The sequence below is a fragment of the Eleutherodactylus coqui genome, chromosome 2 (genome assembly GCF_035609145.1).
Source record: "Eleutherodactylus coqui strain aEleCoq1 chromosome 2, aEleCoq1.hap1, whole genome shotgun sequence".
NCBI lineage: Eukaryota > Metazoa > Chordata > Amphibia > Anura > Eleutherodactylidae > Eleutherodactylus > Eleutherodactylus coqui.
In genome coordinates, this window is record NC_089838.1 from 5355446 (window position 1) to 5381006 (window position 25561).

At 48.8% G+C, this 25561-nt stretch overlaps 1 protein-coding gene across 2 annotated transcripts in view; it reads left to right on the forward strand.

Annotated features, from left to right (window-relative positions):
* The window catches only part of FBLN1 (fibulin 1), an 80974-nt gene that overhangs the window by 19390 nt on the left and 36023 nt on the right, over positions 1-25561 (forward strand). For both annotated transcript variants that reach the window (XM_066590210.1, XM_066590211.1), the window contains exons 2-7: positions 6156-6264; positions 13854-13992; positions 15176-15329; positions 15409-15471; positions 18447-18548; positions 21488-21625. In XM_066590210.1, coding sequence (XP_066446307.1) covers positions 6156-6264; positions 13854-13992; positions 15176-15329; positions 15409-15471; positions 18447-18548; positions 21488-21625 — 705 coding nt within the window. The remainder of the gene's footprint in view (positions 1-6155; positions 6265-13853; positions 13993-15175; positions 15330-15408; positions 15472-18446; positions 18549-21487; positions 21626-25561) is intronic.

Genomic DNA, 25561 nt, shown 5'->3' on the forward strand with positions numbered 1-25561 from the left:
CGTTCCGATGTTATCTCCCACATGTCTCTACTACACTCATTGTAAAAAAAAAATCAAGCACCTGATTTATTTCAGCAGTTGTTGGAATTGAATGAAACTTCCTCCGTGTGATTGTAATGTTGATATTAGTAAGTGATTACAATATCAGAGCAAAAGGAGAATTTATGGCGGAGAACCGACCCCTTGTAGGGAGGCTCTAGTACCCTGTTGTACCGCCTCTAGCTTATATACAAGATGTGATACGGGCGGCATGGAGGCTCTAGTACCCTGTTGTACCGCCTCTAGCTTATATACAAGATGTGATACGGGCGGCATGGAGGCTCTAGTACCCTGTTGTACTGCCTCTAGTTTGGATACAAGATGTGATACAGGTGGGCATGGAGGCTCTAGTACCCTGTTGTACCGCCTCTAGCTTATATACAAGATGTGATACGGGCGGCATGGAGGCTCTAGAACCCTGTTGTACCGCCTCTAGCTTGTATGCAGGATGTGATATGGGTGGGCATGGAGGCTCTAGAACCCTGTTGTACTGCTTCTAGCTTGTATGCAGGATGTGATATGGGTGGGCATGGAGGCTCTAGTACCCTGTTGTACCGCCTCTAGTTTGGATACAAGATGTTATATGGAGGGGCATGGAGGCATACAAGGTTCAATTTGGTATCCTGTGGCATATCGGTCCACTTTTGGTGTAATTGAGCAAACTCAACTGATCTCTTGTGTGTGCGGCCGAGCATTATCCTGCTGCCTCTTGGAAGCCGCCATGAGAGGAACACATGTGGCTGCAGGATGTCCTGAACATATCGCTGAGCTGTCATTGTCCCTCGTACCACTACTAGGGGGGACCGACTGTCATATGCGATTGCCCCCTAGACCATCACACCAGGAGGGGGCAGTGTACCGCTCCACAGCAAAGGCAGAGTTGAGGTGCTCACTCCGAGGCCTCCAGACATGAACACGGCCATCGTCGGTGCCCAAACTAAACCTGGATTTATCGCTGAAGACAACCTAGTTCCACTCTGTAGCATCCAGTTTTGTCGTTCACGACATCCCGGCAACGGAGGCGACGGTGGTGGTCAGAGGCAGAAGATGTAATGTCTTTCAGCCAGGAGATGGAGATGGTTGTGACAGACACAGGGGTGTAACAATGGCGCCCCCTGTCTCTAGATGGCGGACAACAAAGCAGTTGGAGCTGCTAGTGCTTGTCGGACGATCAGACGGTCTTCTGTACTGGTGGTCTGTAGGGGGCGTCCTGAGCCCGGTCACCTTGTGTGCCCTCACACATCCACTGGTCCTAACACCTCCTAACAGTCTAGTCAGACGCTCCTCTGTACTGGTGGTCTGTAGGGGGCGTCCTGAGTCCGGTCACCTTGTGTGCCCTCACACATCCACTGATCACAACACCCCCAACAGTCTGGTCAGACGCTCCTCTGTACTGGTGGTCTGTAGGGGGTGTCCTGAGCCCGGTCACCTTGTGGGCCCTCACACATCCACTGGTCCCAACACCCCCAACAGTCTGGTCAGACGTTCCTCTGTACTGGTGGTCTGTAGCGGGCGTCCTGAGCCCGGTCACCTTGTGTGCCCCATCCATTGGTCCCAACACCTCCTAACAGTCTGGTCAGACGCTCCTCTCTACTTGTGGTCTGTAGGGGGCGTCCTGAGCCCGGTCACCCTGTGTGCCCCCATCCATTGGTCCCAACAACTCCTAACAGTCTGGACAGAACGGCCGGTGGGGGACAATTTATCAATACGACCATCCAGCTTCTCACATCCCAATAATGCGCCCCGCTCAGACTCTGGTAACGGGGTGAAATGTTTTTATAGGTCAAGGGTAAAACCAATTTTAGGGGCTCCGGTGACAAGACAGTTCAACTAAACACACCACAACTCTCATCATGTACAGATCTGCCTGAGATGGAACTGCAGGATGAGTTTTACAGCAAAATGACAACTTCTAGGGACTTGATTGTTTTTGAAAAAGAGTTCACATCGCAGCATTCGCCGTAGTATTTACACCTTTAAAATATTCTTCTTTGCATCTTAGATTTTTTACCTTTTTTGTTTTCCAAAATGTTAAGCATTTTTTTTATTTTGCGAAATAAAATTTTTTCAAAGAGGTAAAAAAAATGTATTATCGCTGTATAAACTGAGGGAAGGAGTCTGATGCTTTACAATGATGGATGATGTGTTTATGTTTTCCTGCCAAGTCTCCCATACAGCGAGCGCAGTGGCTGGTTGGCAGCATCATGTGCTCATGGAATATCCTCACAGGCAGATGAAAAATATTCCATAAAACTGAAGACATTGGGAGATCCGACACAAAGAAGAAGATGATGAAAAATGATCTGTTTTTGGAAAGCTGGAGACCAAAATGATGCCCGTCATTGTACAGAATAGGGCACACTTGCAGTTGTAATTTTGCAGCAGAGGGCCATAGGTTGGAGACGACCATCCTAGGGGGAATATCACTCGCCATTCTGGAGTCTGGGAAAGCTGGGTGAAAACTTCTGTAGGACGTTTAAGGCCATATTGGTTAGGATTTGTGTAGCTTACCTAATGGCCATTTCTTACCTTCATCCGTATAGGCAGTGGTGTACATAGAAAAGATGGGGCCTCATAACAAAACTCCGCCCTCCTATTTCAATATGGTGTCCGGTTTTGCCACCTAGAACAAGAGGGCCTTGTGTCTGCTGCCCAATCTGTGCCCTTTAATATGGCCTTGGGTCAAATTCTCCAGCTCTTTATTTGCTAGCAGTTCCTCTGTAGTAGTGCGAGGGATATGCAATCAGTGCTGGACGCCTCTCTCTTCCATGACACCATAGCAGTCATGTGGTCTGCCTCTGTGGTTCAGACACCCTTGTATATTAAAAAAAAGAGCAGGGGAGACCCTCTATGTCAGGGGAACAGACCCCACCAAGGTACAGCTCCACCCTACCAGTCCTTCTGGAGTGACATGGCTTGTTGCAGGGCCCATCATTTCTACAGAGCCTCGAAGGTCATTTTTATTTACCCAGACAGATCAGATTTTTCTAAGATGGCAACTTGAACATTGGATGGTGATATGAATATTACTGCCATACTTTGTGTTCCTGCCAGGACCTTCAGGGAGAGTTCACACGACTTTGTTCAGTCAAGTTTTTCTGGCTACGGACTGACAGGACCTTAGCTGCACACTAATTGTCTGAAGGGCTGGATATAAAGAGAGGTCCTGTTCCTGGGATTAAGGCCCCCTGTCCACGGTAGTGTATTCGCCGGCGGTAAACCGCTGGCAAATCACGCCGGCCGACGCTTTCCATAGCATTGCTATGGAAAGCGCCGGCCCATGTCCACGAGCGGAGAATCATTGTGATTCTCCGCTCACGGCGGGCAATTTGCAGCATGCTGTGAATTGCCCTGATTCTCCGCGGCCAACCTATCTATCAGATAGGGCTGACGGGCGGAGATTCGGCGTCAACTTTTGCTCCCAGGCGAAGCTCCGCCGCGGGATACCGCATCGCCCGTGGACAGCCGGCCTTAGGGTGACTTAGCAGGTTCAGTGAGTGCAGGGAAGACATAGACTCAACTAGTGAGAGTTGCAACAGAGCTGATCTGCAGCTGGACCTGCGCATGAGATAGAGAGGGGGACTCAGGTATTGAAGCAGCATGGCCGACAGATAAAATCCAGGTTCCAGGTTTAGCTGGTGCTGAGGAGACCTCTGTTGCCTTATTATAGTCACTGACAGCAGGCTCCAAAATGTTAACGGGATAAAGGATAACAGCGGCGACACCGAGATCAGCAGCAACTGAACACCTACCGTAGGCTTCAAAGGTGTGTGTGTAAGGGAGTAATGGGAACGCTCAAGCAGAGATTTATGGACCCTGGCGAATGTTTATTGACCCGAGTGAACATTACTATCTTTACTAGTTACTATCCCTTTCAGTAAAGGTAGTTTCAAAATGTGTATTGCCTCCACCTGTTACCGCCGCGCCATTATACACCTTCCACCTCCTGCCTTCATATGCAATCGTGAGTACCCCCCCCCCACCCACTCACCCTCCATTGTCTCCGATAGATTGAACCGTCTGCCAGTCTGCCCAAAGGTGATGCGTTAATTGTGCAGCGGGTAGTGAATGTATAATCGTATAATCTCATCACATGGATTTCGTTATTTGGTTAACTGAAGATTCGGAAAGACTGAGCTGCTTAGAAGGGTGTGCTCACCGCCAAACTGTGTCCGTAAATGGACCGCGATATTCCAAAAGTGTTGTGGCGGTAATTGATTGTTAGTAACCATAACTATAATGACCTAATTATATATTATCGCCATCACTTTCTATATCGGGCATTTAGTAAAGTCTCGCTTGTTTAACGGAACCTGTGTAAAGTCTTTCCAGTAAACGGCGTCATATTCCGCACCGCTACATAAGAGAGGATTAGGCACAAGGCATTAATATCACGCTAGATAAATAAACTATAAGCCCCATAGAGTGATAGATTTGTATTGCACAATGCCAATGCATTTCATCACGAAGTACTGGACACACCCGTGGGGGAATCATCAGGAACGTGCTTGATGAGAGTGTGAAAATATTAATTGGGAGGGAGGTGGCATTTTTTTGATGAAAGAGATGTTTTCGGGCGGCCATTTTGAACTCTGCCATACTGAATTTAGCTCAAATGGGAAGGAGGTCATGTGATGCATCAATCTGGACTAGAATTTACTCAGAAACTCACTGGAAGGGTCAGTTTTGCCCAATTATTTTGCCTTTATTTGTTTGGGAGTTAAGTGAGCGCAAACTTCACATCCTTTACATGATGTGTTCAATATGTTCACCTTTCTTCCTTCTTTGGTTTTTAGTGTTTTAATAGATTTTCTCCTTAATGAAGTTTTATTTAAAAATATCCCAAAGTGTGAATGTTTCATGATGGGTCACAATTTGTGTTATTATGACCCTGTACGTTGGTATTAGTTGAGCACTATATTGCAGTATTGCGTGGCACTGCTATTTAGGCTCTGTAGGATGTATTATCTTTGGTGGCAGCACCATATTGCATTGAGACAACTGGATCCGAGGGTTATTTGGCGATGTGTATCCTGTTATGTGGGCGCAATCTCATAGGATGCTGATATATAGGCCAGTGCTTCCCAAACTTTTCAGCCTTTGGGCATTCTTGGGGAAAAAAAAGGTTTTTACTGCGGGCACTGCTCCCCAAAAGGGGTGTGTGCTCAGGGGGTGTGACTAGGGGCGTGGCTTATCACAACATGTGATCTTACTTCTGATATTCCAGGCATCTGGCGGCGTCTAGTGAGCGTAGCGCCATTTGGCCACCGCCGCTCACAATAGGCTTCCGGTGCCCGGTGAAGGAGGTGGCGAGAGTGCAAAGACTTCAGAGTTGAGAGGTGTAGAAGCTGATTGTAGGTCACAATTCACACCAATGCTTCGGATCTTTTCTCGGTATCTTTTGCAGAAATGCTGCGGATTTTGCTGCAGAATTTTCCACTGTAGAAAATCAGCGGCCTTTCTGGTACGTGTAAACATGGCGCGGCTGCGTCCACACGGAAAGTCCACGGCAAAGCCGCCTCATATGGACCCAGCCTAAGGGAGTTTCCCCGGCAGCACTGGGATCCGCAGGCGTTGAAGCGGTCACAGCGCCACTCACTACCCCGGAGTCGGAGCAGTGCTTCTGCTCACTGTGTCCCAGTCGGTGCTGTCTGGGAACCCCAGCGAGCAGCGGCCGCCATGTTGGGCACCATTGGTGTAGGCACTATATGGTCTCTGTATGGCACCACCCGGCATCATCTGATATAAGGTCGGCCCTATTTCTAATCCCTTCTCACCATTATTATTGAAGAGACCCCTATGAGATGTCTGCCCCACTCCTTCTAATAGGCCATGTGTCTTACTTTATTCCTTCCCTTCCCAGAAACGGGGCTTGTTGTGAACTGGGAAATGCAGACGTCTGAAACCTTTACGGCTCATTAAGTAAATTCCCAGTGTCAGAATCATGGGAGCGCAGACAACAACACCGTTATACGAGACTTGTTGCGCAATCATAAGGGGGGTCTGTGGTTACGTGCCCCTCCGACCGCAATCCTCCATCCACATGTGATTGTCCTGCATGAAATACTCCTATTGCTGCCAATATGGAATCCTGAATACTATGTCTTCTGTTGCAGCTGCTGCTGAGGTGAAGGTAGATGTCTGCTGCACCAGTGGGTATGAGTGGGCATCACTCAACGAGGATTGTGCCAGCCTCCCTACTATCTCAGAGTCCAAACAGTGCAGGTGAGTGAAGGCGAACTGTAGTAGCCCGTACCAGCTGTCTTACATGGGGCTGCTGGTTCTGGAATTAGTACAGAGGGAATGAACATTTGTTTGGAGCTCTGCTTACCAATATCAGGCCTTGAGTCAGCTCGGGGTTCTGCCAGTACCAGCCTTAGACACGTAAAGCGGGGCACCCCAGCAGAAGTAATGCACCTGATCACACAGCGCCCAGTATGGGGTTCAGGACACCTGTGCATGCTTGAACTAGTTTAAATGGGTTGTAAACTATTGATGACCTATTAACAGGACAAACCATCAAGTGTAGATTGGCAGGAGCGTGCCGCCTGGGATGCCCACCATTCAGCTGTTAGCCAGGCCTATGCAATGAGCTAATTTCTGCAAGAAGCAGAAGGTATTGCAGGCAAAGTTCCCATTGAAGAGAATGGGAACTTTACTTGCAGTACCACACTTGGCCACTACAGTAGGGACAAAGCTGTCTGCTTCCAGCAGAAATCAGCTCAGTGCACAAGCGCACCAGCCTGGCTAACAGCTGAACGTTGGGATTCCAGACTCCTGCGGATAGACTCTTGATGGTTTGTCCTGACGATAAGCCATCAATAGGACAACTCTTTTAATGCAGTAATGGGTTACGTGCCCTTTTACACAGGCTGAGGAATTGTCAGATTCCCACATCCAGCAAGATAATCTGAACGATTATCCTACAGTCTAAATGCATTTGTACCGACTAAACGACAAAAGAGAATCCATTATCTTATTGGTTGGCGTTCAGTTTATGCGAGAAAACCAAACGGCGATCGGCCCGTGTAAACAGGCAGCGGTTCATCTATCAACGACTGCTTGTGTTCTGTGAATGGAGGCAGATGGGCCGGAACCATCCTCGCCTGCTTGTTCTCCCGTTGCACAGTGCCAGGGGCGTAACTATAGAGGGTGCAGGGGATGCGGTTGCACCCGGGCCCAGGAGCCTTCGGGGGCCCATAAGGCCTCTCCTCTCCATATAGGGAGCCCAGTACTATGAATAAAGCATTATAGCTGGGGGCTCCATTGCAGATTTTGCATTGGGCTCTTTCCTCCCCTCCGGCTGTTTGCAATGGGAGGGGGCGAGGCAGGGGTGGAGCTAAGTTCCCGCCCTTTGTCTGCAGCCAGCAATGGTAGGGGTGGGACGGGGCATAGCTTAGCTCCACCCCTCCCATTGCAAACAGCCGGAGGGGAGGAGAGAGGCAGAGAGTCGGCAAAGGGGAGGGAAAGGGGAAGACAGCCCAGATGGTAGCGCATATTGGCCGGCCGTGAAAGCGGCGACCGACATACGCTTGTGTAAATAAGCCCTGAAGTCTTATGTGACACCACATTGCACCACATAATATACTTTGATGACCCCTGACCTCGGTCTGCCGTCTGCTGTGTCCATGTTACTCCTTTAACAGTCTCTTATAGAGTACCTGTACTTTCCTAAAACTTTTGACATGTCATACAGATATGTCCAAACTTCTGACCAGTGGGGGTCCGGCTGCCGAGACCGCAGCTAATCGTTAGGGCGCTGTGCCACCTTAGCCACGTCCGCTCATTTTCAGCTGCTTCCGGTAGCTGAAGACGACCTCATAGGGGTGTATAGAGGCAAGTTACAAAAAGTTGGTGTATCACAAATGACCTGCTGGCGAGCGCTGAAATCTCACCGGATATCGTGTGCAGAAACGGAAAGAGAGCGGTGAAGCTAAACGGGTAAATTACCGTACGTGGTCGCTGACTAGGATTGCTAGAGGACTCTTGGACCCTTTGCTGTTCTTCATGATGAACGAAGCATGGTGTCATTTATCATATCACGGGAATTCACAGAATGCGAGGTTCTGGTCTGCTCAAAGCCCACACCGGGCCCCAGAAACACCACGACACGACCAGAAAATAGGCGTTTGGTGCGCAAAGTCAGGAAGACGAATAGCGGGCCCAATTTTCTTTCAATCAGCTGTGAATACCGCAGTTTTTCTGGACACGTTACATGTTTTAACAGTTTTATGACCAAAAAACACCAAAAGAAAGAATATACTGCTTTTTCCAACAAGATGGAAGCTAAGCTCTGTCCCTACTGTAGTGGCCAAGCGTGGTACTGCAGGTAAAGTTCACATTCTCTTCAATGGGAACTTTGCCTGTAATACCTTCTGCTTCTTGCAGAAATTAGCTTATTGCATAGGCCTGGCTAACAGCTGAATGGTGGGCATCCCAGACGGCACACTCCACATGCCACACCACACTCCACATGCCACACCTCCCACAACTTACTGGCATGGGTTCATGAGCTGTTTAAGGAAGAGCATACTGTGAGCAAGGGGTTATGGCCACCATGTTCCCCAGACTTGTTCACATGCGATGTATATCTGTGGGGAAATATAAAGCAGAAAGTGTGCGCCAATCATCCACATACCCTGTCTGAACGCTAGGAAAATATCCACAGTATCGACTGAAGAGCTGCAGGCAGTATCAGCCAACATGCTGCAATGTGCGCAGAGGTACATAGAAGTAAATGGCGGCCACTTCCAGCATCTTTTGTATTATGTGGGTAATTCAATAAAACTTTGGAAAAAAACATCCACTTACTTGTTCTTACTTTCTCAGTATTGTCAGAGGCGGGTATAAAACAACACTGACACAAATAGAAGTATAAGCACAGGCTATGGGCCTTTCACGGACCAACTAATACAGTAGCATCTACCAAAGTAGTAGTAAATCAACATGTAATAATCTGCTGTAGCTGGATGTAACTGGCTCAGTTGTCCGGCAGAGTCCATCAAAATCGGCACCTATTTTGCGAACCCCAGATGGGGCAAATCACAAACTGAATCTCAATTGGGAGAAACTAATTGCACATCTCTAATATAGAAACCAGTTTGATTTGCTGGGATTTCCTGCTGTGAGTGAGGCAGATAGAGCTGCAGGGTTTGAACACAGTAGGTTTTTGGGTTTTTTTGCACTAGGTTTGTGCCTAAAATCCTTTAACATGCGATGCCGTGGGCAGCAATATATGAGGAAATATTTATTTATTCTGTTTTTCCAAATTTCTGGCGTACAAAAGTAATAAATTATGGCACATGCCAGAATTTGACTTTCGACCTTTTTATGCCAGCCTCCACCTCTTTCCTAAAAGTGGTTGGGGCTAAACAAAAAGGAAGCATGGCCGCGCGGCCCGTCAGATTTACTGAGCTTTATGCCAGAAAAATTCTTTCACTGTGGCACACGGCCAGCCTGAAGGATTCACCAAATATACTTAGAGGCTTGCTCCTCGTAAAGATGTGCAGGAGCGTAACTATAGACGGTGCAGGGGATGTGGTTGCACCCGGGCACAGGAGCCTTAGGGGGCCCATAAGGCCTCTCTTCTCCATTTAGGGAGCCCAGTACTATGAGTAAAGCATTATAGTTGGGGGCCCTGTTACAAGTTTTGCATCGGGGCCCGGGAGCTTCAAGTTACGCCTCTGAAGATGTGTCATACTTTATGGAAGTGCCAGCTTTACTAAAACCGGCGTATGGAACATCCAATCTAAGTCAATATACAATATTGTCTTCTGCTATCAGCTGCTTTTGACTTGGAAGAGGCGGACCGTAGTGTTCTCCATGCTGTACAGCAGGGCGGTGGAGTCAGTAAGCCAAACCTCCAACTCCTCTGTTTTTCCAGACTCCCACATGAATGTCCCGTGTGACTCTAATAGCAAATGTACTGCAGTAAAATGGTAATATTAGGCTTTATGTACAATATTTTTATGTTGTAGTCCATTTCTACCGACTCCACCCAAAATCAACTCCATGATCATCACTCCACAGCCCTGCCTGGCAGGAAGTCACGAAAAACCTGTCACCCATCATCAATACTAAAGGAACATAACAATAATGGTCGAATTTAAGATGGCCCGTGCCCCAGGTTCGCCTCTTTTGTTAAGTAGGCGTGGCTTAGAGGGGGTGGCCATCTATAGTTTTACTATAATTTATGCCAGAAAGTATCATGAATTAAAGCTAAAATGAAATCTACGCCACTTCATAGCTGGCATAGATTTCAGATTGTGGCTAATAAGCAGCCTACAGCTATGCCAAATGGATTAAACAGGTTGTTGAGTTGTAAACTATTCATAGCCTACCTTAGAATAGGTCATCAGTAGTACCTTAACAGGTGTTCACTGCCAGAGGTTCCCGCTGATCAGCTGTTCAGTGTGCCCGTGTACCTATCTGATTTCTGCAGGAAGCAGACAGCTCCGTTTTCATTGCAGTGGCCGGGCTTGGTATTACAGGCAAAGTTTCCATTCACTTAAATGCCTGTAATACCAAGGCTGGCCATTGCACTAGGAATGGAGCTGTCTGCTTCCTGCAAAATCAGCCTAATGCATGTCCACTCCACCCAGGTGAGAACTGATTGGTGGGAGGTCCTGGGCTGCACACCACCGCCAACTTACTATTGATGACCTATCCTGCAGATAGGCTATCAGCAGTTTTTCACCTGACAACCCCTTTTAGAGGCTTTCACCTACATATATTAAACATATATATATTTTTAAAGAGATTGTCAGATTTGGTCACTACTTACAGGACTGCCTAACATTTCTGGGCGGCTTGTCAATTTTCTGGTAGACTTTGCGACTTTGCAGAAAACCCACTGAAATGAGTGGGATCCACAAATTTCTATAGCGTTCTACAACAAACAGGTCTGTAGTGGAATACCAATTCTATCAATTTAGCACTCTCTATTTAGGCATCCTAAACTAATTTATAGGGATTGTCTGGAATTGTCAAAAGGGACTTCTATTCAAAATACAGCGCCACTCTCGTCCTGTGACTGAGTCTGGTATTGCAGCTCATTCACTTGAATAGGATTGAACTACACCGACACGGTCACTGGACAGGCAGAAATATCTACTACCTTTGTGAAAAACTGGTAATGCAATGCCAAAGGCAAAAATCTAGCGGCAGCTGAGAAGGTGGGGATGTTAATGACATGGTGGAGGATCTGCCTTGAGGCTTCAGTGATGGATGTTGTTGGCTCACGGGCATCGGCCTTCCATCCTGATCCTCATAAATCCTTCACCGCCGTGATGAGAGCGCCTCCTAGGGTTAAGGCCGTGCGGATGTTGGGTTATAGGACAACACTCCAGATTGTATCGGTCGGAGATATCTGACTTGGCTCGGGGCTCCTTGGCGCTTAATAAAAGGAATCCTCTTAAGCCTTTAGCTAAACAACAAGCTTTTCTTGTAGACACAACGAAGAGCTGAGACGTCTCAGCCGAGTGAATTAGGAAATCCTCTTTTCTTTGAAAGTTCACTCTCGGGAGACAATATCGGAGACTTGAAAGTGGAATCACATGTGAGCGTTACTCAGTAGCTGAGAGGGCAAGCATCTAATAGCCAGACATGTCCCATTTACTCAGGGACGTAACACTAAGCTCCGGCACCCCAATGCAAAAGCTATAATTCCTTGAGCCATTATAATACTGGACTTTAGGCTTCCTTAATGGCGTTCTTCCTCAACTATGAGGAGGATGTCACTGGTGGAAAAAGGCTGGGATGACGCCTTGTCCGCTAGGGGAGCCAACTGGGCTGGAGCTAGCTTGTCTACTGGGGATGGTGCCAAGGTCTGCCGGGAATGGTGCCAAGGGGCTAGCTTCTCTACCATGCATGGTGCCAAGGTCTGCCGGGAATGGTGCCAAGCAGCTAGCTTGTCTACCGGGGATGGTGCCAAGGTCTCCCGGGAATGGTGCCAAGCAGCTAGCTTGTCTACCGGGGATGGTGCCAAGGTCTGCTGTTGATGGTCCCAAGGGGCTAGCTTCTCTACCGGGGATGGTGCCAAGGTCTGCCGGGGATGGTCCCAAGGGGCTAGCTTCTCTACCGGGGATGGTGCCAAGGTCTGCCGGGGATGGTCCCAAGGGGCTAGCTTCTCTACTGGGGATAGTGCCAAGGAGTATTCTGTCTGCATTGCTGAGTTCACCATTATAATAGTCATGGTAGCTTTGCTGGCCATTGGGGAAATGGTGTGATTAAAGCCTAGTGCCCAGGCTCAGGCCACTGTAATTTGGGAGGGGGCCTGCGATGCAGGGCCAGCTCCAGGTTCATGTAGGCCTTTGGCGACAGAGTTACCGTGGAGCCCTTAATACTATTTTATTACATGGCTCAGCTCTAGTAGATCAATACATAATGCAGTCACCACATGATGAGGTTACAAAACGACATGCCTGACCCCTGTGTGGTAAGGGCCCCGACTTCTGTGGGCCCCTCTGGTTGCGGTGGGCTCCAGCATTTGACCGGCTTTGTTGGGTGCTGACGCTGGCGATGCTGGGATATGTCTGCATGTAATCTCTCCGGGACATTATCAGCGGCCGGGATCTCATGAGATGAGATGAGGACAAGAGCGGTGAGACCCCCACGATCAGCAAGTTATCCCCTATCCTGTGCACAGGGGGTAATTTCCTATTCTGGTACAACCCCTTTAATCACCAGCACCCCCGATGCAACTGCTGTCTCTGCATCCCGTATAGCTACACTCCTGCATTAAAATACATGGAATCGCCATTTGGAGACACAGAATGGGGGGAGTTACTTAAAGGGGTCTTATAATCGGCAACATTTATTATCTATGTGCCGATCGCTGGACTGGAGGTCCGCGGATCCTTAGGGCCGTTCACACGGGCGTGTTTTCTGTCTGTATGTTTTACTGACTTAATACAGAAAGCGCCGAAACCCATTGAATGAAGTTGGCGTATTCAGACATGCGCTTTTTACGCCGACCGATGGCAGTTAAAGTCTATGGGTGCATGTTTAAAAAATGCAGCAAAGGCACATTAGCATTCGTGTTCACTGCGGTTTTGCGCACCCCGTTTTCTGTGGGTTGTGACAAAACTGACATGACTTGGGCCTTATTGCTTTTTTTTGTGCGTGTGAAAAATGGATGCAACACGGATAGAAAAAATGTCCATATGCCACAAAAACACCAGAAAAATGTAAATTATAGCTGCAATGTACATTAGATCGTAGCTGGAGTACATTTCTTCTTGGCATAGTTGGCCCAAGATGTGCCCATTATATTAAGAGGTGGGCATCACCTAACATATTAGGCGCATCTTCTGACGGCGGAACGCTATGGCTAACCTACAAATGGCTGGTCTTAGTAGATCAGGCCATACGAGGAGGATGGAGGCACTTCCAGCAGTGTTACATAATGATAGTTGGAATACCCCTTTAAGAATGGGACCAGTTGCAAGAGTTGTACTCTGCAGTCCTTAGCAATGGTGTTCATACAACTGCAAGTGCTAATGTTGCCCACCTCGATAGGTTTATATCTGGACCCATCAGGTTGGGCAACCTGTGCAAAAAAAATCACATTTGAATTACAATTGCCCAAGAAATGTCTTAAAGTGGTTGTCCAGGTTTATAAGAAATTGTGGGTTTCTTTCAAAAACAGCACCGCATTTGTCTGAGTTGAGTTTGCAGCTCAACTTTATCAAAATAAATCGAGCTAAGCTGCAATATCACATGCAGCCTGTGGTCAGGGGTGGCGCTGTTCCTGGAAGCACCGTGGAATGACTTTATTCCTTTCATGTAACATCTGAGCTCTGCTTTATCCCTAGATTAATCCAAGAACAATGTTGCCTTAATCAGCTGGAGGAATTTCACTGCACCGCCGGCATCAACATCGCTGCAGAGAAGAACTCCTGTGATACAAGCGGCCAGGAAAATTCTTCCAGATGTGAAACCAGGTTTGTGCAGGTGAGCCGAGGTCTCTGGGGACCAATAATAAGGTCTTCAGGCTTTACTGAGATGCCAACCTGGAAAAGCATTTCATAGCATGATATGTGAGCAGCGGGTCACGGGAAAAATGGGAGTGGCCTTTAAGGGCGTGGCTTATGTAAAATGACATGGCTGACCAATAGCAAGATGAGTACAGAGGGTGAGAGTAGGAAAAAGAGAGACAGATGAAGAAAAAGAGACAAAGCATTAAAAGGAGAGAGATAAAGTGTGTGAGAGAGAAATAGCAAAAAGAAGAGCAAGGAAACCAAAGAGGCAATAAAAAAAGAGAACAAACAAAAGAGAATGAAAAGCCAGAAGGAATGAGAAAGAGAGAACAAAAAAGAGAGAATGAAAAACAGTGAGAGTGAAGGAGACAATGAATAAGAGAACTAGAAAGAGAGAGAGAGAGAGAGAATGCAGAAATGAAAGAACTGAAAGAGAAATAAAGACAGTGAGTGAAAATGAGAGCAGGAAAAAAAAAGAGAGAACAAAAAGAGAAATGCAGAGAACATAAAAGAAGGATGAGAGAGAACGAAAGAGAGCAAAAAAGAGAGAATGAAAAAGCATGACGGGAATAAGAGAATGAAAAAAAAGATGAAAAAGAGAAAACAAATTAGAGGAAATGAAAAAGCTAATAAAAGAGAGAGAAAGAACAAAAAAGATAGAGAGAAGGAGAATTTGAGAGTGAAAGAGATAATGAAAGAGGAAAGAGAATGAAAGAGAGCGAGAGAATGAAAAATAAAAGGAGAGAGAAAACTAAAGAGTGAGCACAAAAAAGAAGTAATGAAAGAAAGAGAGAACACAAACGCGAGCGGGCGAAAAAAAGGAAAAAAAGAGGATAAAGGAAAAAAGTGAGAGAGAGAGAGAAAACGAAAGGGTAATTCAGACGTTGCTGTCCAGTCACATTTTTGTTTCCAATGCAGTGGCGGTAAAATATGCAACTTTACTGCAGGGAGCTCCCCCTAGAGGCGGCAGCATGTAGTGTTACAGTGTGACAGCAGGTCCGTGTTGGGCTTCCTCATAGCACTAGGTGGGGTACCCTGTTGTATCTATGTTACGGCGCACAGGAGACCCCCAGGTCAGGTTCTGCACTGGATTATATAAAGACCCCCTTTCCATATATTATATGAGCATTGATGACCCCTAATGATTTCTATTACAGAGATGCTGCAGCTGCTGCCTGCTGGGTAAGGAGGCCCAGGCCCGGGGTGAAACCTGCGAGCAGAGCATGTTCCTGGGCTACCAGTGCAGTCTAGTATTCAGGGCCTGCTGCATGAAAGGAAATGAGGGCAACGATACCCCCAACCAGGATGAAGGTGCGATAGTCTGCATGATGTAATGCTAGAGCTGCGGCGTCATCATACATGGAACTAAAAATGTGTTTTATTCCCAAAGCCAACAACTCTTTGGTGACGAACACGGATAATGAAGACCCCTCGCTGAATGACCGATGCCGGGGTGAGTGCCGGCCCGAGAATCCGAATGGAACTTAATCATATCTCATACTCCATTCACACCCAAAGCTGCATCGAATAATTCACCTGTTGAATCAAACTGCATTATCTAATATCTGCCTGCTTGTTCACCGTATATACCGCACTATGCAAACGGTTTAGGCAGGCATTTTACACATGCTGCAAGCAAAGCCTGGTGAAGACACAACCAGTAGGGCTCAAAACATGTGATAATCGTTGTGTTCTTACAGCGCAAGGTTCACCTTCGCGCCAACACAGGCGCGCAGAAGATAAGCGGGGACGCGTGTCTTCTGCATCCAGCTGTTCTCTGCTCAGAGCGCCCGGCTGTTCTACAGCTGAGCGCTCCGAGCGGGGTACGAAGAACACAGCTGGACCGCTGTGTTCTTCATACCCTGCCTGTCATCAGGGAGCGGGATGAAACAATGTATCAGCTGTATCCGCTGTGAATCCCTGATGAGGCTCATCGTCAGCACACTGAAAGACAACGATAAGCGACGGGATAACGAAAACTGCCGGATGTCAGCGCAGTCACACACAACAATTATCGCTCAAAAGACGGCATTTAGCAAAAATTGTTGTGTCCCCCGGGCCTTGCTTTCAAAAATAGAAGAATTAATTGTTTAATTTTGCCAATTAACAAAATGCAAAGTGACCGAACAATTGAAAGGTCTAAAATAAATCCCATCACTATTTGGTGTAACAGACTTTTGCCTTCTAAACAGCATCCGTTCTTCTAGGTACACTTGCACACAGTTTTTTAAGGAACTCAGCAGGGATGTTGTTTCAAACTAACTACAGATCTTCTGTGGATGTCGGCTCGCTCAGATCCTTCTGTCTCTTCATGTAATCCCAGACAGACTGCATGATGTGAGATCAGGGCTCTGTGGACCATATCATCCCTTCCAGGACTCCTTGTTCTTTATGCTGAAGATAGTTCTTAATGAAATTGGCTGGATGTTCAGGGTTGTTGTTTTGCTGCAGAATAGATTTGCAGCCAATCAGATGCCTCCCTGATGGTATTGCATGATGGGTAAGTATCTGCTTGCATTTCAAATAATTGAGGACACCATTAATCCTGACCAAAACCTCAACTCCATTTGCTGAAATAGCCTCAAACTTGCAAGAAGCCTCCACCATGCTTCACTGCTGCCTGCAGACACTCATTATTGTACCTCTCTCCACCATGCTTCACTGCTGCCTGCAGACACTCATTATTGTACCTCTCTCCACCATGCTTCACTGCTGCCTGCAGACACTCATTATTGTACCACACTCCACCATGCTTCACTGCTGCCTGCAGACACTCATTATTGTACCTCTCTCCACCATGCTTCACTGCTGCCTGCAGACACTCATTATTGTACCACACTCCACCATGCTTCACTGCTGCCTGCAGACACTCATTATTGTACCACACTCCACCATGCTTCACTGCTGCCTGCAGACACTCATTATTCTACCACACTCCACCATGCTTCACTGCTGCCTGCAGACACTCATTATTGTACCACACTCCACCATGCTTCACTGCTGCCTGCAGACACTCATTATTGTACTGCTCTCCACCATGCTTCACTGCTGCCTGCAGACACTCATTATTGTACCTCTCTCCCCCATACTTCAGTGCTGCCTGCAGACACTCATTATTGTACCGCTCTCCACCATGCTTCACTGCTGCCTGCAGACACTCATTATTGTACCGCTCTCCACCTTGCTTCACTGCTGCCTGCAGAACTCATTATTGTAACTCTCTCTTCCATGCTTCACTGCTGCCTGCAGACACTCATTATTGTACCTCTCTCCACCATGTTTCACTGATGCCTGCAGACACTCATTATTGTACCACTCTCCACCATGCTTTACTGCTACCTGCAGACACTCATTATTGTACCAATCTCCACCATGCTTTACTGCTACCTGCAGACACTCATTATTGTACTGCTCTCTACCTTGCTTCACTGCTGCCTGCAGACACTCATTATTGTACGCTCTCCGCCATGCTTCACTGATGCCTGCAGACACTCATTATTGCACCGCTCTCCACCATGCTTCACTGCTGCCTGCAGACACTCATTATTGTACGCTCTCCGCCATGCTTCACTGATGCCTGCAGACACTCATTATTGTACCGCTCTCCACCATGCTTCACTGCTGCCTGCAGACACTCATTATTGTACGCTCTCCACCATGCTTCACTGATGCCTGCAGACACTCATTATTGCACCTCTCTCCACAACGCTTCACTGCTGCCTGCAGACACTCATTATTGTACCGCTCTCCACCATGCTTTACTGCTACCTGCAGACACTCATTATTGTACCAATCTCCACCATGCTTTACTGCTACCTGCAGACACTTATTATTGTACCGCTCTCCACCATGCTTCACTGCTGCCTGCAGACACTCATTATTGTATCGCTCTCCACCTTGCTTCACTGCTGCCTGCAGACACTCATTATTGTACCACTCTCCACCATGTTTCACTGCTGCCTGCAGACACTCATTATTATTTGAAATCTTTGCCTGGGAGAGACCTTGTTGCTGTTCTCAGTCTTGCCAAGTTGTATGACCTGTGGCATGAAACTGTCTTCCACAACTTCACCTTTGTGAACACTGTCATTATCACCAGTTTGGTATAATTGGTTAATCATACACCTGACTTTAACCCTAAAATCCCTGACTGCGTACAAGTGTTCCTAGAAGAAGTGACGCTGTTTTGAAGGTGAAGGCCGGTCACAGCAAACACTGATTATATTTAGAGTTCTGTTGTGTTCAGTCGCTTTGCATTCTGTTGATTGACTCTTAACACTTCTAGTTTTGAAGGGTCTTCCTTTTTCTGCCCCAACCGTTTGCATGGTCGAGTCCAGAACATTGTGTGATGTTGGAAAACACTACATCTCCCACAATGCAATACAGCAGAGCAGCGTTTAATAAGCAAGTCTTTCTATGTACCTGCAGGTGGCGGACCGTGCAACCAGCAGTGCAGAGATACCGGGAGTAGCGTGGTCTGTTCCTGCTATGCCGGCTACCAGCTCGAACCTGATGGAATCACCTGTAATGGTATCAGTCTTATGAATGCGCTCTAGTACAATCCAGCTGGGATGTACTACAACTCCCATCATGCAACACCCAGTAATGGCATTGGATCAGGTCATGCTGGACAAGCAGAATCCGCCATTTTCACTACTCTTTTATTACTTTTCCAGACTATTGGAATTACTTTTCGATGTCCGATAATCTGGATAATCGGATAGTACTGTGCCTACAGAGCTCGTGCCGCTTGTAATCTCATCTCCCCAGTAACATAAAACATTCCGGTGCAGTGACTGGATTCCAATTGGCAGCTCAGACTTTTGACCTGGGGTCAGAGACGGCGGTCGGGGTGCAGAAGACATGTTGGACGGAGTCCAGATATCTTCTGATTCATTTCCCGGAGGCTCCATTGAAATACTTTTTACATCTGCCTTTCTGTTTGCTTGCATGTGTGGTCTTAGCAGATTAACCCCTTCATTCCTTGAGCTTGGTGAATGGCTAGAAATAATGCCAGGCTGATGGACGTAAAGGTGGGCACATGGACATCATATGTTGGCTATTGGCCATATATAGCTATATCTAAAGCCAATATATCAGAGGTTGACACATATACATAAAACAGATGTGAAGGTGTTTCTCTGTTGGCTGCCATGCAATGCCATAATAATACTTCCATACTACGCTCACAAAATACTGCCATTCAGTGCTGATATACTGGCACCAAGCAATGGCCAACCTCCTTGTAGCATCCAGTGGGGCACGCTGTGCGGTGCAGAACGGGCCGCGTGTGATGCTGAGAGCGGCAGCAGGCTGTCCACAACAATTTGGGCACATTTCCCCCATTTCTGCCACATTATCTCGGGCGCCGCCTGGCACCTAGACCCGTTCATCCACCACTCCAACGCCTTGTGGTGTCTTTTCCCCACTTTCACATTAACAGAGTGTTTTGCCTCATTTTGCCTTATTTTATCTCCATTATTATATATATATCACACCCGCCCCTTTAATACATCCCCCTCTTTCCCACGGGCGTTGTGGGAATCCCCTCAGCCGGGGTGGAATGACTTTAGCACTTCTAAAGTCTCTCGCCATCCCTTTGCCGGCTGATCGCTGCAATAGGAGTTCCCATAGAAGCCTGTGGGAGCTGCCGGCAAGGGGAGGGGGAGGGACTTCAGCAATGAGAGTTGCTGCTCATCTCCTTCCCCCTCCCCTTTTCTGACTGCTCTCATAGGCTTCTATAGGAGTCTATGGGAAGCGGATACATATTGGACAAGTCCTATCTTTTCCGGCCACACATAACAGCGGCCACCCACAATGCACCCTGCATGCACTTTCTTTTCTGGCCAACCTGGAATCCAATGCTTTAGATAGTCGCGGTTTTCGGCCGGCGTTGTTTAGCTGCGATAAGACGCCCGTGTGTAAAGGCCTTTATTGCCAGGAGCGGATTTAGCTGCGTCTACAAATCGCGACCATCTGAAGCGTTAGACTCCAATGTATTCATCCAGATGATCGATATACATGGCACCGGGGACAATTGGACCTCAGCCACTGATGTATACGGCGCGTCTTGCCCTAGCTTTGGCCGAAATACGCTGGAAGCTCCTATAGACTTCTATGGAAGTTGGAAAAAGGGCAGTGAGTTTAACTCCGTCCAACACTGGGAAAAGATGGCAGTTGGCTCTGTTTAAGCATCAGTAGTCAGGAGTTCTGCTGAGCGAAATTGTCCTTTCATTCACATTCGCTGTATAAGTGAATGAGAACGACTGAACGAGCGCTGGTTAAACTGAAGGATAAATGAACGAGTGATAAAATAAACGACGGAAGGAAAGTGAGCGGTCATTGTTCGGCGTGCGGTCATTGGCGTGTTTAGGCTGCATTCAGACGAACGTATATCGGCTCGGTTTTCAAGCTGAGCTGATATACGTTGTCCTCGTGTGCAGGGGGGGGAGGATGGAAGAGCCAAGTGCAGGAACTTAGCTCCCGCCCCCCCCTCTGCCTCCTCTCCGCCCGTCTGCACTATTTGCAATGGGGAGAGGCGGAACTGGGCTAATTCTCGTAACTTAGCCCCACCCCTGTCCCACCTCTCCCCATTGCAAATAGTGCAGAGGGGCGGAGAGGAGGCAGAGAGGGGGCGGGAGCTAAGTTCCTGCTCCTGGCTCTTCCATCTCTCCCCCCCCCCTGCAGATGAGGATGACGTATATCGGCTCGGCGTGAAAACCCAGCCGATATACGTTCGTGTGAATGCAGCCTTAGACTGAACAATTATATCGCTCATTTGACCGATTTTCTGAACAATAATCGTTCCCTCACTAGGTATATAATGTCCACATAATACTGGCGCAGATCGTCTGCACAATACCGTCATGTAAGACTAATATATAATGCCTAATTAACACTCCAATATAGCCATATAGTGCCCATGTAATACTGCCATATATCCCATATACAATAATGCAATCAGTGCCCTATTGTACAACACCTAAATAAGAGAAGTATCTAATAGTACCGTGGAGCTCTTACATAATGCTACCAATTCATTCCCACCTAATACTGCCATTCAGTGCCCACATAATGCCAACATACAAGGTCTACACAATACTTCCAATATCTAAAATGACTCTATAGTCCTCTCATAACACTGCCATATATTCCTCACACATTACTGCCCTTCAGTGCCAAAATATAACACTGCTATACAATGCCTAAATAAATAAGGAGTTAATAGTAAAGTTCCTAGGGAGAGATTACAAGCTGCACTGGACACCTAGTTCTTGGTGGCTTCCTAGACAGGGGTCTTAGGCAATTACCCAGTTTGCCACCCCTTAAACCAGCCCTGGGTTCTTTACTGTAAGAGCAGTGACATGCTGATGCCAGAGACTTGGTGGTGCCTCCCTAGGGTGGGTGGGGTGAGGAAGGGGTGTGGTCTGAGATCCTCATGGCAACAATGTTTCTTTATGCTTGTGCAGATATAAACGAATGTATTTTGGGAACCCACAATTGTAAGGTTGGGCAGGTTTGCATCAATCAGGCCGGATCCTTCCGCTGTCAGAGGGAGATCAACTGCGGCACCGGCTATGAACTCACAGAGGATAACAGCTGTAAAGGTAGGGGGCGTTGTACACTGGCACCCAAAACGTATTCCGATTTACTGTTTGGCCATTCTTTTATGTTTTTGTGGAAGTTCCCTTACCCCCTTAGTGTTCCATAATTATGTCATGGAGGTTCACAGTTTGTATGGAGGGGGACCAGGGGTCGATCCCGCTCCATACAGTGAGGGCGCCAGCTGTTTCTTACAGCCAGCACCCGCCCGCAACCGCTCCAATCAGCAACACCAGTGATCGCAGCTGTTAACCCTTTACAGCAGCATTTAAATGCCCTGATTAGAGATGAGCGAGCACGCTCGGATAAAGCAGTTACTCGAGCGAGCCTCGCTCTTCTTGAGTGACTGCTTAGTGGTCCGAGCAGGTTCGAGGGGGCGGCGGGGGGTAGAGAGAGAGACAGAGACAAAGAGAGCGGGGGCTCAACTGTCTAATGACAGCGGGACTCAACTGTCTAATGACAGCGGGGGCTCAACTGTCTAATGACAGCGGGGGCTCAACTGTCTAATGACAGCGGGGGCTCAACCGTCTAATGACAGCGGGGCTCAACTGTCTAATGACAGCGGGGCTCAACCGTCTAATGACAGCGGGGCTCAACAGTCTAATGACAGCGGGGGCTCAACCGTCTAATGACAGCGGGGGCTCAACCGTCTAATGACAGCGGGGGCTCAACCGTCTAATGACAGCGGGGGCTCAACCGTCTAATGACAGCGGGGCTCAACCGTCTAATGACAGCGGGGCTCAACCGTCTAATGACAGCGGGGCTCAACCGTCTAATGACAGCGGGGGCTCAACCGTCTAATGACAGCGGGGGCTCAACCGTCTAATGACAGCAAGGCTCAACCGTCTAATGACAGCGGGGCTCAACCGTCTAATGACAGCGGGGCTCAACCGTCTAATGACAGCGGGGGCTCAACCGTCTAATGACAGCGGGGGCTCAACCGTCTAATGACAGCGGGGGCTCAACCGTCTAATGACAGCGGGGGCTCAACCGTCTAATGACAGCGGGGGCTCAACCGTCTAATGAAAGCGGGACTCAACCGTCTAATGACAGCCGGGACTCAACCGTCTAATGACAGCGGGACTCAACCGTCTAATGACAGCGGGGGCTCAACCGTCTAATGACAGCGGGGGCTCAACCGTCTAATGACAGCGGGGGCTCAACCGTCTAATGACAGCGGGGGCTCAACCGTCTAATGACAGCGGGGGCTCAACCGTCTAATGACAGCGGGGGCTCAACCGTCTAATGACAGCGGGGCTCAACCGTCTAATGACAGCGGGGGCTCAACCGTCTAATGAAAGCGGGACTCAACCGTCTAATGACAGCCGGGACTCAACCGTCTAATGACAGCGGGACTCAACCGTCTAATGACAGCGGGGGCTCAACCGTCTAATGACAGCGGGGGCTCAACCGTCTAATGACAGCGGGGGCTCAACCGTCTAATGACAGCGGGGGCTCAACCGTCTAATGACAGCGGGGCTCAACCGTCTAATGACAGCGGGGCTCAACCGTCTAATGACAGCGGGGCTCAACCGTCTAATGACAGCGGGGGCTCAACCGTCTAATGACAGCGGGGGCTCAACCGTCTAATGACAGCGGGGGCTCAACCGTCTAATGACAGCGGGGCTCAACCGTCTAATGACAGCGGGGGCTCAACCGTCTAATGACAGCGGGGCTCAACCGTCTAATGACAGCGGGGCTCAACCGTCTAATGACAGCGGGGGCTCAACCGTCTAATGACAGCGGGGGCTCAACCGTCTAATGACAGCGGGGCTCAACCGTCTAATGACAGCGGGGCTCAACCGTCTAATGACAGCGGGGGCTCAACCGTCTAATGACAGCGGGGGCTCAACCGTCTAATGACAGCGGGGCTCAACTGTCTAATGACAGCAAGGCTCAACCGTCTAATGACAGCGGGGCTCAACCGTCTAATGACAGCAGGGCTCAACCGTCTAATGACAGCGGGGGCTCAACCGTCTAATGACAGCGGGGGCTCAACCGTCTAATGACAGCGAGGCTCAACTGTCTAATGACAGCGGGGGCTCAACCGTCTAATGACAGCGGAGCTCAACCGTCTAATGACAGCGGGGGCTCAACCGTCTAATGACAGCGGGGGCTCAACCGTCTAATGACAGCGGGGCTCAATCGTCTGACAGCGGGGCTCAACCGTCTAATGACAGCGGAGGCTCAACCGTCTAATGACAGCGCGGCTCAACCGTCTAATGACAGCGGGGCTCAACCGTCTAATGACAGCGGGGCTCAACCGTCTAATGACAGCGGGGGCTCAACCGTCTAATGACAGCGGGACTCAACCGTCTAATGACAGCGGGGCTCAACCGTCTAATGACAGCGGGGGCTCAACTATCTAATGACAGCAGGGCTCAACCGTCTAATGACAGCGGGGGCTCAACCGTCTAATGACAGCGGGGCTCAACCGTCTAATGACAGCGGGGGCTCAACCGTCTAATGACAGCGGGGGCTCAACCGTCTAATGACAGCGGGGGCTCAACCGTCTAATGACAGCGGGGGCTCAACCGTCTAATGACAGCGGGGGCTCAACCGTCTAATGACAGCGGGGCTCAACCGTCTAATGACAGCGGGGGCTCAACCGTCTAATGACAGCGGGGCTCAACCGTCTAATGACAGCGGGGCTCAACCGTCTAATGACAGCGGGGGCTCAACCGTCTAATGACAGCGGGGCTCAACCGTCTAATGACAGCGGGGGCTCAACCGTCTAATGACAGCGGGGACTCAACCGTCTAATGACAGCGGGGGCTCAACTGTCTAATGACAGCGGGGGCTCAACAGTCTAATGACAGCGGGGCTCAACTGTCTAATGACAGCGGGGCTCAACTGTCTAATGACAGCGGGGTTCAACTGTCTAATGACAGCGGGGTTCAACTGTCTAATGACAGCGGGGGCTCAACTGTCTAATGACAGCGGGGACTCAACCGTCTAATGACAGCGGGGGCTCAACCGTCTAATGACAGCGGGGACTCAACCGTCTAATGACAGCGGGGGCTCAACTGTCTAATGACAGCGGGGGCTCAACAGTCTAATGACAGCGGGGCTCAACTGTCTAATGACAGCGGGGCTCAACTGTCTAATGACAGCGGGGTTCAACTGTCTAATGACAGCGGGGACTCAACCGTCTAATGACAGCGGGGGCTCAACTGTCTAATGACAGCGGGGGCTCAACAGTCTAATGACAGCGGGGCTCAACTGTCTAATGACAGCGGGGCTCAACTGTCTAATGACAGCGGGGACTCAACCGTCTAATGACAGCGGGGGCTCAACTGTCTAATGACAGCGGGGGCTCAACAGTCTAATGACAGCGGGGCTCAACTGTCTAATGACAGCGGGGCTCAACTGTCTAATGACAGCGGGGTTCAACTGTCTAATGACAGCGGGGTTCAACTGTCTAATGACAGCGGGGGCTCAACCGTCTAATGACAGCGGGGACTCAACCGTCTAATGACAGCGGGGGCTCAACCGTCTAATGACAGCGGGGACTCAACCGTCTAATGACAGCGGGGGCTCAACTGTCTAATGACAGCGGGGGCTCAACAGTCTAATGACAGCGGGGCTCAACTGTCTAATGACAGCGGGGCTCAACTGTCTAATGACAGCGGGGTTCAACTGTCTAATGACAGCGGGGTTCAACTGTCTAATGACAGCGGGGGCTCAACCGTCTAATGACAGCGAGGCTCAAGCTGTGGAGGCGTGGCCGGGAGAAACCTGCGATCCCAGCTTTTTAATCCTTTGCATGGAGCAGTAAAGCAATCTCTTCCTGGTAACGTGGGTTGAATACCCCATGAGATTGCTGTGATTGGCTCAGGACCGTGGCATCAGCCAATCACAGCCAGCTCTCGATGAGCCAATCACAGCAATTCAATGCCGAGGACTTCACGGAAGACTGCCGCATCAGCGTGAAGGACCGG